This window comes from Symphalangus syndactylus, chromosome 8, assembly GCF_028878055.3.
Source record: "Symphalangus syndactylus isolate Jambi chromosome 8, NHGRI_mSymSyn1-v2.1_pri, whole genome shotgun sequence".
In the NCBI taxonomy this organism is placed as follows: Eukaryota; Metazoa; Chordata; class Mammalia; order Primates; family Hylobatidae; genus Symphalangus; species Symphalangus syndactylus.
The window spans coordinates 81257138-81270521 of NC_072430.2; the positions used below are offsets into that span (position 1 = coordinate 81257138).

At 40.3% G+C, this 13384-nt stretch overlaps 1 protein-coding gene across 4 annotated transcripts; it reads left to right on the forward strand.

Annotated features, from left to right (window-relative positions):
* The first annotated feature begins 397 nt into the window (after nt 1-397).
* HNRNPA3 (heterogeneous nuclear ribonucleoprotein A3) lies at nt 398-11855 on the forward strand. 4 transcript variants are annotated; one of them, XM_055289844.2, is made up of 11 exons: nt 398-853; nt 3540-3662; nt 3751-3897; nt 3979-4189; nt 4505-4594; nt 4678-4773; nt 4862-4942; nt 5717-5860; nt 7031-7153; nt 7241-7308; nt 7402-8526. In XM_055289844.2, the coding sequence occupies exons 1-10, from the start codon at nt 782-784 to the stop codon at nt 7291-7293; spliced, it is 1140 nt and encodes a 379-aa protein (XP_055145819.1). In that variant the 5' UTR covers nt 398-781; the 3' UTR covers nt 7294-7308; nt 7402-8526. The 4 variants fall into 4 exon arrangements, with proteins under 4 accessions (XP_055145819.1, XP_063500866.1, XP_063500867.1 ...); XM_063644796.1 differs by lacking the exon at nt 7402-8526 and adding an exon at nt 10056-11855 and having other exon boundaries at nt 493-853; XM_063644797.1 differs by lacking the exon at nt 7402-8526 and adding an exon at nt 10056-11855 and having other exon boundaries at nt 518-787.
* The last annotated feature ends 1529 nt before the right edge of the window (nt 11856-13384 follow it).

Here is a 13384-nt window from a genome sequence, read left to right on the forward strand (position 1 = left end):
ATCAGCTCTTTCCACACTAACTTGAAAGAAGCACATTAGAAAATAGTCCTGACTTGTTTCTTGAGATCAGTAACTAATGAACTGACCTCCACCAGTCCTGCCTCAGGTCGTTAATGGTAAAAATTCTGTATGTCAGCCGCGTTTTGAGGCCTGTCCAAGGTGCTTGTGATTCCCATATGTCGGAGTCGCAGGGCTTTTCAGTACATGCCCTCAGGTGGGCGCCGCAGTCACAGACACTGGTCCCCGGCATTTGGAAACAGGAAAGGTGGTCCGACGGGCCGAGGGGTTTTTCTTGCAACCTTTAAATTACAAGCAAGAAAAACGTGGGTTTTATTTCGGGCACAGGAATAGAATGAATTCTGAAATTGAGAACTAGAGGCCTGCGTGGGGAAACACTGACAAGCGCGAGAAGAAAGGGAAAGGCCTTTCTCTCTTGTGACGTGCGATCACAAGGCGTTCTCTCTACGTGGACGCTCACCATTGGCGGATACCGGACTGACGTCCCGGAACTCGTCCAGACGCGAACGGCGGCAAAGGCGCTCCTGCCCTGAAAGCCGGCGAGGCGAGCGCGCTCCCGCAGCACGCCGGGCCTCCCCGCTCTGCCCGCCAACCCGCTGGTCCAGTCGCTCTTCGCGCCAGCTTGGCTCCGCCCCCTTCCCAACTCGCTCCTCCCCCAACAGACTGGTGGCGCGCGGAAAACGCGTCACGTGACGACTGGCCCCTCCTCTTCCTCTCGGTCCCATATTGAACTCGAGTTGGAAGAGGCGAGTCCGGTCTCAAAATGGAGGTAAAACCGCCGCCCGGTCGTCCCCAGCCCGACTCCGGCCGTCGCCGTCGCCGCCGGGGGGAGGAGGTATTAGGGGGAGAGCGGGGGGTTGGTGGGGAATGGCCGGCGTGGGGGGCCTGGTTCGATGGGAGCGGGGAGGCCGGGTGGACCGGGTCGGCCGTCCCGCGCTCTTGCGTTGAGACAGGCTGTGGGAGGGGGAGGGGAGCGGGACTTGGAGACCTCCTCGGGGCCCCTCGCCGGCCTCGCCTTCACCTTCGGCTTCACAGGCGGCCCGTTGGAGGCGCGGCTTGGTCGGGGAGGCCTCGGGAGGGAAGCCGGCCTGCCGGTTGGGCGGCCTTCGAAGCGAGGCCGAGGCCGGCATGGCGGGCCCCGGCGGGAGCGGTTGGGAGGAGGTGGTGGGGGAGGGGAGGGGACGAGCAGGCACATCCGGGCGAGCGAGCAAGCGGGCGGCGGCCACATTGACATTGATCCGCCGCCGCGTTACGAAATGGCGCATTGGCCCGCAATGGCCGCCGCCTCGCTCTGCCGCCGGGAAAGAGAGCCTGGGATTGGAGGGAAGAGGGCGGAGGCGGCCCGGCTGAAAAAGCCGCAAATGGCCTCGAAGCATGGGGAGGTAGTGCTTTCGCTGAAGTTCTGCCGACGCTTTTCTAGGCCTTTTACGGGTCCTCTCCGCGAGGAGAAGTCGATAATTGGCCTTTTCTTTTTTTCGCAGCATCCTGTTGGAAATACGAGATTGTTAAAAACTTTGTTGCTTTAAAATATTTCCTAATCTATTTTTGCTAAAGTACTTACATTACACTTCTCTAACCGCCCTGTGGGCGAAGGACTTAGTGTTTGAGAACTTGAGTGTAGATGTGAAAAACAACCCAGCCAGCTCCTTCCCGGCCCCGGCCGCTGAGGAGGGTGGGTGGAGAAGAATTTGAGTATAGATGTTAAGGAAGAATTTAAAAATGTTTATCTTCATGTTTTCCCATTCTTTGAGTCGGCTCTGGTTGTAGTTTCCTGGAATTTTGTTTAGAGGACTGCAACCAGAGTTGAAATTTTCACGGTTTTGCAGTACATTTAATGTGGATCCTAAATATTTTTGTCGATTTCGTAATTGTCAATTGAATACATTTATCCAAGACTTGAAAAGATGAGATTACATGAATTAATGCTTTAGGCTATTAACGTTTTTTCTAGCATGTGACAATCTCTTCACATTAAATGCCTTAATATCTCTACCTCTAGGAGACACAGGAAGACATAAGAATGTAAACGTGAGCCCCCTTATTTAAGAACTTCGGGTGAAGGAAACCTTAATGAATGCATGCATTAAATGACAGTTCATGCAATGTGTTAAAAAGTCTTGACTAAAGTATAAAACAATTTCAAGACATCTTAATTCTTAAAAATCTCAGTTTTTGTTTTGCTGTGCTCCGTTCTTATAGTCAGACAATACATACCATGCCTAATGTAAGTCCAACTTGCCAATTAGTTGTGACTCTTAAAATTGAGTTGTGAAGTGCAGATTTTTGCAGCATATAACAAACACGGGTTGTAGAAAGCTATTTGGTCGGCCTTTTTTTTTCTGTTTTTTTGGGAAATGCTGGTTTGGCTTAGGAATGCCTGTTTTAAATTAATTTGCTTGAAAGCAGTGAGTTTCTGTAAGTTTGACATTAAGAACTTTTAGATTGTTCTTCATCCAGTTTTGAATTTAAATGCATGGGCCGGGCGCAATGGCTCACGCCTGTAATCCTAGCACTTCGGGAGGCCGAGGCGAGCGGATCACGAGGTAAGGAGATCGAGACCATTCTGGCTAACACGGTGAAATCCCGTCTGTACTAAAAAAAACAAAAAATTAGCTGGGCGTGGTGGCGGGCGCCTGTAGTCCCAGCTACTCGGGAGGCTGAGGCAGGAAAATGGCGTGAACCCGGGAGGTGGAGGTTACAGTGAGCCGAGATCGCGCCACTGCACTCTAGCCTGGGCGACAGAGCGAGACACCGTCTCAAAAACAAAACAAACAAACGAACAAAAAAATGCATGTTGGGATGTAGACTGAGAAGAGTTGAAATGGGATAGATGCAACACTGCTTCTCCAACAGTTTAGTGCCTTAGAAAATGACTTATTAGCAACTTCTAAAGTAAAGGTTCTCAGACAGTTGTAGCTTTTAAAAAATGAAGCGATTTTTTGATTCTGGAATTGTCTTGGATTTCAATTTAGTTGAAGTGATGTTGGCATTTGAAAGGCTGGTTATAGGTTTCCTTGACATAAGTTAGCCCCTTTACAGTTGAAGTCTATTTCTGGTCAAAGTTTTTGTTGTTTTGTTTGTTTGAGACGGAGTTTTGCTCCTATCGCCCAGGCTGGAGTGTGGTGACATGATCTTGGCTCACTGCAACCTCCGCCTCCTGGGTTCAAGCGATTTTCCTGTCTCAGCTTCTCGAGTAGCTGGGATTACAGACGCCCACCATCATGCGCAGCTAATTTTTGTGTTTTTAGTGGAGATGAGGTTTCACCGTGTTGGCCAGGCTGGTCTCGAACTCCTGACCTCTGACCTCAGGTGATCCATCTGCCTCGGCCTCCCAAAGTGTTGGGATTACAGGCATGAGCCACCGCGCCGATGTCTGGTCAAAGTTTTAACTGGACAAAGTGTTAACTGTCACAGGAATTTGATGTTGATTTTATTACTTAACAGTACATTAAAGGCTCTTCTTGCATCTTAACAATTCATCTACTATAAGATAACTTAAGAGTATTGGTTCTTTCTCTCAGGGCCATGATCCAAAGGAACCAGAGCAGTTGAGAAAACTGTTTATTGGTGGTCTGAGCTTTGAAACTACAGATGATAGTTTAAGAGAACATTTTGAGAAATGGGGCACACTCACAGATTGTGTGGTAAGTTACTAAGAGAACAGAAGGGTTCTAAGGGATGTAGAGAACCGGTGGAGGTGTTTTCAACATTATAAAACTTCTTATTTTGTAGGTAATGAGAGACCCCCAAACAAAACGTTCCAGGGGCTTTGGTTTTGTGACTTATTCTTGTGTTGAAGAGGTGGATGCAGCGATGTGTGCTCGACCACACAAGGTTGATGGGCGTGTAGTGGAACCAAAGAGAGCTGTTTCTAGAGAGGTATTTTAGTAATACATTGTGTAATATGTGAAATTGTTGTGAAAGTTTGTTTGTTGACTTAATATATTATTTTATTTGTAGGATTCTGTAAAGCCTGGTGCCCATCTAACAGTGAAGAAAATTTTTGTTGGTGGTATTAAAGAAGACACAGAAGAATATAATTTGAGAGACTACTTTGAAAAGTATGGCAAGATTGAAACCATAGAAGTTATGGAAGACAGGCAGAGTGGAAAAAAGAGAGGATTTGCTTTTGTAACTTTTGATGATCATGATACAGTTGATAAAATTGTTGGTAAGTAGCAATTTATGGTAACTTGAATGAGAAAGTAGAAGTGGTTTTTCTGTTTTGAACTGAATTTGCTAAATTGCTTGTAATTTTCTGTTGCGCGTAATGGCATTAGTGTATAGTCAATTTTCATAGTGTCTGCCTGTGTAATCAGTATCCAGATGAAGAAATAAACATTAACATCTCAGAATGCTCCTTCATTCCCAGAGTCACTACCTGATTATGTCTTAATGGGTTACATAATGACAGAGGGTATCTCATATATGTGCTTTTCCAAACATAAAATAACTTTTTGTTTTGTTTGATTAAAAAAAAATTTAGTTCAGAAATACCACACTATTAATGGGCATAATTGTGAAGTGAAAAAGGCCCTTTCTAAACAAGAGATGCAGTCTGCTGGATCACAGAGAGGTGAGTAGGACCATACACATGTACACAATGGATGTGAGTGGTGTTTGTAAGGTTCTTAAAAATCTCCCTTGCCTGTGTTAAAGGTCGTGGAGGTGGATCTGGCAATTTTATGGGTCGCGGAGGAAACTTTGGAGGTGGTGGAGGTAATTTTGGCCGTGGTGGAAACTTTGGTGGAAGAGGTAGGCTGTTTATCTTCTAAGTACATGGATACCTGACATTTCGGTAAGTTGAATATATTATTTCAATTCATATCTTGTTTTTCCTCAGGAGGCTATGGTGGTGGAGGTGGTGGCAGCAGAGGTAGTTATGGAGGAGGTGATGGTGGATATAATGGATTTGGAGGTGATGGTAGGTGGCTTATTTTTATTGATGTTTGATATTTTAACTTTCTTTGCTTATTGAAAATTAAGTATTTATTACACTTTTCTAATTTTAGTTAAAACTCGAGTGGCTTAATGGTTAAGATGTATTTCCAAACTGTACGTAGAAGAGGAGGAACCCTTTTTCCCCTGGAGATACAACATTAGCTGCTCTTTTTCAGCAAGTAGTAGGGATTGAGCTAGAATTGTTTTATAAAGTCTGAGACTATATTTTTCTTAGTGAAATTTCATAAAATGAAAACTGATTTTTTTTTTTTTTTTGCTATCAGAAGATGGTTAAACATTTACTTTTCATTCTTACTAGCGCAGATACTTAATACTCTATTATTATTAGGTATTACCAGGCTTCAGAGTGTTAACTCACTGGCTTATTTGCCAGTGGCTTAAATGTAATATAAAACCAGAGTTGAGTAATTCTAGCTATGCAGGGGGCTGAGGCAGAGAGGTTGTTTGAGGTGAGGATTTTGAGACCAGTCTGAGCAACATAAGGATACCGTATATCTAGAAAAATAAAACAGGGGAACATGGTGGCACATGCCCATAGTCTAGCTACTCAGGAGGCTGAGGTGGGAGAATGGCTTGAGCCCAGGAGTTCAAGGCTGCATTGCTGTGGTCGCACCACTGTACTTGAGCCCAGGCAACAGAGCAAGACCCAGTTTCTTAAACACATACCAGAATTGAATCACGTGACTATACACTTAAGTTTTTGTGTGGTCTTGTTACTTGTTTGTTGTTTTTTTAGGTGGCAACTATGGCGGTGGTCCTGGTTATAGTAGTAGAGGGGGCTATGGTGGTGGTGGACCAGGATATGGAAACCAAGGTGGTGGATATGGTGGAGGTGGTGGAGGATATGATGGTTACAATGAAGGAGGAAATTTTGGCGGTGGTAAGCATTCAGTTGTTTTATTTAAATATTAAATATTCAGTGTTGCTAACAGTTCCCATGACACATATTTGAAAAGTGTTCAAAGTTAGCGTTTAATCAAATTTTATGTTCTATAATATTAGAAAAATACTAAAATGGTGGGTAGTTGAAACCAAATTTTCTTGACTTTGCTGGTTATTTAGTAAAATGTACTCAACTCTTTTTTTTTTTTTTTTTTTTTTTTTGAGTTGGAGTCTCGCTCTGTTGCCCAGGCTGGAGTGCAGTGGCATGATCTCAGCTCATTGCAGTCTCCACCTCCCGGGTTCATGCGATTCTCCTGCCTCAGCCTCCCTAGTAGCTGGGACTACAGGTGCATGCCAGCATGCCCGGTTGATTTTTTTGTATTTTTAGTAGAGACGGGGTTTCACCATATTAGCCAGGATGGTCTCGATCTCCTGACCTTGTGATCTGCCCGCCTCTGCCTCCCAAAGTAGGGGGATTACAGGCATGAGCCACTGCACTCAGCCAAATGTACTCAATTTTTAGTTGAGTAGTAAAAAATGGACATTTGCCAGTATTCAGTACATGTTTTACATGTAAAAGATTGGGAGTTTATTTATTGCCAAAATTTTACTTAACTGCTTAGTATTTTTAAACTAGACAACTGGGAATAAATTGTTTGAATACTCCAGACATGCTAAAGTGAGCAGGTTGCCATCTAGGGCCCAGGTTAACAAAGTACTTTGGGTCTTAATATGTCACAGGTAGTTGAAGCGTTTAAGCAAGCAAGTGTAGGTCATTAACCCAGAATACTGTTAAAAGCTTTCTTACGAATGTACTGTTTTGTTGGACCTAGTTAACATGTCAGTGACAGATTAGTGAAGTTTTAACAAGTTAGAATGCCTTCTCATTGTTTTAAATGTTATACTGCCTCAATCATAGTGAATGGAACACTGGCAATTTTAATGGTGTTAATGGTAGAGAGAACATGTGCTTAGAGGACAGCATTTAATGTAAACAAAATGTTGATGGTCTTTTAATATCCTGACATCAGTTATCCCCAAGTGGTGCTACCACAGTGACGTGTATAAGCATGGTACCATAATTCTCAAAAGATAATAGTTACATACGTTAAAAGGGGAAAATGATGATTGTGTAGGTAAACCACACATAAAACCTTTCTGATTCCAGGTAACTATGGTGGTGGTGGGAACTATAATGATTTTGGAAATTATAGTGGACAACAGCAATCAAATTATGGACCCATGAAAGGGGGCAGTTTTGGTGGAAGAAGCTCGGGCAGTCCCTATGGTGGTACGTACTTTCTTAAATCAATTCTTTATAGCCTTTTTAATTTAAAAAATGTGTATACTTATTTTAAAATACTATGTATATTTTCAGGTGGTTATGGATCTGGTGGTGGAAGTGGTGGATATGGTAGCAGAAGGTTCTAAAAACAGCAGAAAAGGGTAGGTATCTTTAAATTTTTATTATGATGATAAAAGAATATGTGAAACTGTTCACTGAGTGTAATAATTTTTTTATCCTGTATTATTCAACAGGCTACAGTTCTTAGCAGGAGAGAGAGCGAGGAGTTGTCAGGAAAGCTGCAGGTTACTTTGAGACAGTCGTCCCAAATGCATTAGAGGAACTGTAAAAATCTGCCACAGAAGGAACGATGATCCATAGTCAGAAAAGTTACTGCAGCTTAAACAGGAAACCCTTCTTGTTCAGGACTGTCATAGCCACAGTTTGCAAAAAGTGCAGCTATTGATTAATGCAATGTAGTGTCAATTAGATGTACATTCCTGAGGTCTTTTATCTGTTGTAGCTTTGTCTTTTTCTTTTTCTTTTCATTACATCAGGTATATTGCCCTGTAAATTGTGGTAGTGGTACCAGGAATAAAAAATTAAGGAATTTTTAACTTTTCAATATTTGTGTAGTTCAGTTTTTCTACATTTTAGTACAGAAACTTTAACAAAATGCAGTTTTGAAGGTGTTTCCTTGTGAGTTAACAAGTAAAGAAGATCATTGTTAATTACTATTTTGTATGAATTTTGCTAAAGTTAACTGTAAAGAAACACCTGCTGACTTGCAGTTTAAGGGGAATCTATTCTCCCCATTTCCAAACCATGATATGAATGGGCGCTGACATGTGGAGAGAATAGATAATTTGTGTGTTTGCAATGTGTGTTTTAGATAAATAGGATTGGGTATTTAAATTAGCATTTGTGAATTTAATAGCATTAAGATTACCTTCAAATGAAAAAAATCTCAAAATTTCTATTTGGTTTTTGTGCATTTTCTTTTAAAATGTAATCATGACTTTAGTGTGTTAGACTTGCTGAGTCCTAGCTGTGTTTAGAACATCTCTATTCTACATTTACCTTGGTCAAATTTGAACTGCTGCCATAGGTTTTGGGTGTAAAGAATGTTTACTGCCCTCCATTTAAATTCTGAAAAGGGATAGTGGATGTTTTCCCTCTCCTACATTAGAAACCATTCTTAAAAACTTGAAAATATAGAACCATTAAGCCTGCTATATCTGAGCAAATTAGTGGGTACCTTTTTTTTTTCTTTAAAGCACAAGAGGCCCATAAATCTTGAGTTACTTTCCTTAAATTCTTTTTTTTGATATAAGTTTTCAGAGCAAGAGAATAAAAATCATGTGTTATTAAACCCCTAACTGGCTGGCATGCTTTCCTGTTTGTATTCTATACATTTTGCTGGATGAAACCAAGGATAGTTTAGGTATAATTGTCCAAAATAACCTAACTGCAGCAGAAATGTAGCACAGTTGCTTAGTACAGGCTTCTCACTTCCTACAGACCTGAATTCAAATTTGGATAGTCTGAGTTCTTAAATTCCCAAAGAACACACTGTTACTTCTTGTGTATATTTCAACATAAATCATGTTGTTGCCAATTTGTTTAGAAGGCCCTGGTTGAGAAGAGTTTTAGTTAATAAGGTCATATATGCATATATTAATATAAACCAATGTCTACTGTTTTGCTCCAGCTAGTGCTTACAATTTCATTCGAACCCTGAGTATGTGCCCTGCTGTTACTCTTTCTTTGGTAGTTGAACGTTGAATTCAAGTCTTTTTTGTTTTAAGAAGTACTAAGCAAACAAGCAATAAAAAGGGGAATGGGGCGTGCTAGTGTTTGAATATGCTCTCTTGTTGCTCTAATTCTGTGCCTCTGTGCATTAATATTTGGATGCATGCTATGCCAGCATGGAAATTGGTCTTCACACATACTGCAGTTTTCCAGAAACATTCACAAACCAGTAAATGTAACAGACATTCCATTTGTTAATGGACATATATGTGAAAAGCAGTGTAGAAAATAGGCTAATATTAGAAAATGATTAAGTCCTTAATAACTTCAAGTGTGGTTATATAATGGACACTGTCAATGTTCATAACTTAAACCTGGGTACCTGGTCAAAATAATGCTTGGGAAACATTAAAATTGAGCTAAATTGTCTCAAGTTCTTTTATTCATATAAATAAAGTTTAAAGGAATGGGGGAGATTAACATTTCCTGTTTTATGTTTGTGAAATTGTTTGACACAACCTTGACAGTATCCTTTAATGGCATGAGGTTAATTGTACTGTTAACCAACTTTCTGTGTTCTGGAACTAGTATTATAGTGAAAACATTTACAGTAAGTTGATGTTTACAACCTATAAGCAGGTGAAATCTGTGTATGTGACCTGTTTATAAGTTGTATTAGCTTAGCTCTTGTGAACAGTGTGGAAAAGTAAGCCATGAGGAGAGCGATTTAACCAGCTTTAAAGGACCTAAGATGTGCTTTTTAAGCACAGTGTGGATCACAGAAACTCACTAAGACAGGACTTCAGCAGCCTTTTGTGTTTGGACAAGTCAGCATAAATAAAGAATGACAAGGCAGCAGCAAGAGCTTCAACTACAGAGAAGTGAAGGCATAAGATACTATGATGATAGTGAGCAACTTTCCAAAAGCTAGTTAAATCTGCTTATTACAACTGAAATATCGAAGAAAGTCTAGCAGGAAGGAGCTCTTCGCCTTTTGGAACATCAATGAGAGATAGTTGCCACAGTCACTAGGTCTAGCATTTAGACCTGCAAGGAAGGGCAATAAGCATTAGGTAAGGCTTGAATTTGAATTTTTTCACTAATTAAAGAGTAATTTTTTGTAAAGCAAGGTAAGAGTAATCTTTTTGATTTGCAGGTTGAATGAGAACCCTACTTGCCTAAATGAGGAATGTCTTTCCTACCATCTAAAATACGAAGGTTTCTGGCTGGGTAAGGTTTGTAGTTGACAGTAAAACCTGATGACACCATTTGTTTCCCTGCAAGTCTACATTACATATTTCACAACTTTGTCCCTCTCTAGTAGGACATTGGTAAAATTCTTCAACTGAAAACTACCTTGGCACCACGCCCTACACATTTTAAACCTTAGTTTTAAAAATTGCCCTGCAAAATAGCCATAAGTATTCATATCAAGTCAGTTGTGACCTCTTGTGTATACAATTCATTATTAGTGTCTTCAGGGTAAACTCAATTTTTGGTAAAAGAAAGTAGCTTCAGCTTTCGTGAAAACCGTTTTTGTGTGTAAGCATGACACACAACAGACTCAGTAAGCTGCCAATCCTCATACTAGGAAAACACCTTCAAAGGAACATTAAAAGTTACCAGGGCCAGGCACAGTGGCTCACGCCTGTAGTCCCAGCAGCACTTTGGGAGGCCGAGGCAGATGGATCCCGAGTCCAGGAGTTTGAGACAAGCCTGGGCAACATAGCGAGAGCCTGTCAACAAAAAATAGATTAGCTGGGCTTGGTGATACACATCTGTAGTCCCAGCTACTTGGGAGGCTGAGGTGGGAGGATGCCTTGATCTCAGGCAGTCAAGGCTACAGTGAGCTGACTGCCCCACTGTATTCCAGCCTGGGTGACCCCATCTCAAAAAAAAGTTACCAGATGTCATGGATAAAGGTTGGTCTTCAAATGGCCTCCCAAGTTCTCTTGCATATAAATTCAGGGAATTCATTGGACCAATAGGTTACATTTTCGTTCCTTTTTTTGTTTTGGTTCATCTGTTAAGCAGTGGGGGCCTAATTAGTGCTCCTTTGTAAAAACATTTTCCCAAAGAATACTGAATTACTGTTCAAACTGGTTGTTGATGGGTAATAAGGGCTGTTTTTGCTGCCCCAAAAGGGCTTAACAATTTAGGTGGTTAGTTTACTTAAAAAAATCCTTTGGAGACAAATAATGAAAATGCAAACTAGTTTCTAAATTATCAGTTCTCTACATGAAGAAGCAGTTTGCCAGTGTTTAGTCTGAAAAAAATGACTGGTTGACTATCTAAATCAGGACCCAATTTCTACGTGTGTTGAATAAGGTAACAGCCTTTGATGAATTTCCTTCACAACATGGTTTTAGTGAAGCAAACATTTTTATTTTTTAAGGGCATTGTTTTTTCTAGTTTATTTCTTTTTATGAAATAAAAGTATTTTATTTAAACAGTTCCATTGTCGTTTCTGAAAACCATTCTCAAGTTGTAGGAGCAGTAAAAAAAAAAGTTGTTATATAAGTGATTGGGGCAGATTTAACTGATTTTGTTAAACCAATTTGTAAGTTACTGCTTCTAATATTACACTTCTAAAAAGCTGAATTTATACTCATGTCCTAAAGGAGAATATGTGGTAATAAAGTATATTTGTTAAGTAACTAATTGAAATAGGCTTGGTTTTAAGAGTTCCAGTATATAATAGTCACAAATTGAAACCTGACAGTATCTTGGGAGTTCCAGTAATGTCACAAATTAGTGAATGAGCATGCCAGTGTGCAAGGGTAATGTAAGGATTGTTAGCCTATCTAAATATTCGAAATTACTTTAAAACTTCAGTATGTTTTCTGATTTTTAAGAATTCAGAAGTGTTCTGTAATGGATTCAGATGTTTCATTTGTAGTATAATGAAATGTTTACAGAAAGATAACTTTTTCATTAAAATATTTTTAGAAATGTGTGTGTTGTTTTGTCACTTCACAATGTTTATGTGACCTAAACACTATAGGTGAATATTTTGACTTATTTTACCAGTAAGTAATAAAACAACAGGAAACTTGGAATGAGCCTTTATCAGTTATTTTTAAAGATGTGGATTATATTATATGGGAAATAGGCATGGAAGAAAATATTTTTTAAAGTTACCAGCACTTGTTGCCTAAAATAACTTAGGTCTTGAAAGACAATATATGAGATACTTGGGTGATACATGTGAGGAATCTGAACTTTTGAGGGGAAAAAAGGATAAGTGAGTTAGTGAATAGAAACAAACTACGAGAAAAAGTGGTTGCTAGGAGGGAGAGGGCGTTGCAGATGTTGGAATTACCTAGGTTTCTTGATCTTGAAAGAGGCAGTGGAATGGTTCGGTATTGTATGGTGAGTAAGTTGGGGAAAACCTTTCATGAAATTTAGTAGTCTTAAACTACACTGCCATTTAACGCAAAGGGAAAAGGGTAAAGATGATGTGGGTAATGATCATCTGTTTTGCTGGATTCATTTGTGGGGTAGGTCTTTGATAATTTTTTTTTTTGAAATTACAACGTGTGTATTTAGATTTCTAGCCTTAATAGCTATTAAGCACATTTTCCCAATATAGTTTTTTCAAGTGAAATACTTTATAAGGTGAAGCCAGCTGAGGATTCTTGGCTAGCTGTTAGACTTAATGCGAGCTCATTTTGCTTGTATTCAAACACTGGTTTCATACTCTGTGCAGTTAAGTAATCTTAAAAAATGGCGTGTCTAGGCCGGGTGCAGTGGCTCAGTCCTGTAATCCCAGCACTTTGGGAGGCCAAGGCAGGTGGATCACAAGGTCAGGAGATTGAGACCATCCTGGCTAACGGTGAAACCCTGTCTCTACCAAAGATACAAAAAATTAGCCGGGTGTGGTGGTGGGCACCTGTAGTCCCAGCTACTCGGGAGGCTGAGGCAGGAGAAGGGTGTGAGCCTGGGAGGCAGAACTTGAGCAGAGATCGTACCATTGCACTCCAGTTTGGGCGACAGAGCGAGACTCCATCTCAAAAAAAAAAAAAAAAAAGAATGGCATGTCTAATAACTTCAGTTTAATACTTAGGTCCTGGAATAATAAAGGACAAGTGTGGACTTCCAACAAAATAAGTATGTTTATCCTTGTTTTCTTAGAATAAAAGGACATTGTTATATAAACTGCAAAATATTCAGAAAATGATGAAATTTGAGTCTGCGTGTGCATGTCACAGACGTAAATGTTGTAAAGATTGTTTTGCAAAAACTGAATTATTAAATACATTGGGTTGATGTTAATTTTGAATTGGATATACTACAATGCCGAGGTTTAGGGGGATGTAAGGTGGTAATAGGTAAAATAAGCCATTTTAAGCTTAACACATTTTCAAAGACCCTAACACCAGGTAATGGCAAGGGTACATTGAAATGTATATTGTGCACAGTTCTGAAAGCTAGCTAGGAAATGGGAATTAACCCATACTGTTCAACTTTTATTGGTAAAGAAAT

Coding starts and splice junctions, on each gene's coding strand:
- HNRNPA3 (XM_055289844.2), top strand. CDS start 782: ATGGAGGTAAAACCGCCGCCCGGTCGTCCCCAGCCCGACTCCGGCCGT. Junction 854..3,539: donor GTCGCCGCCGGGGGGAGGAG/GTATTAGGGGGA, acceptor TCTTTCTCTCAG/GGCCATGATCCAAAGGAACC. Junction 4,595..4,677: donor GTCTGCTGGATCACAGAGAG/GTGAGTAGGACC, acceptor CCTGTGTTAAAG/GTCGTGGAGGTGGATCTGGC.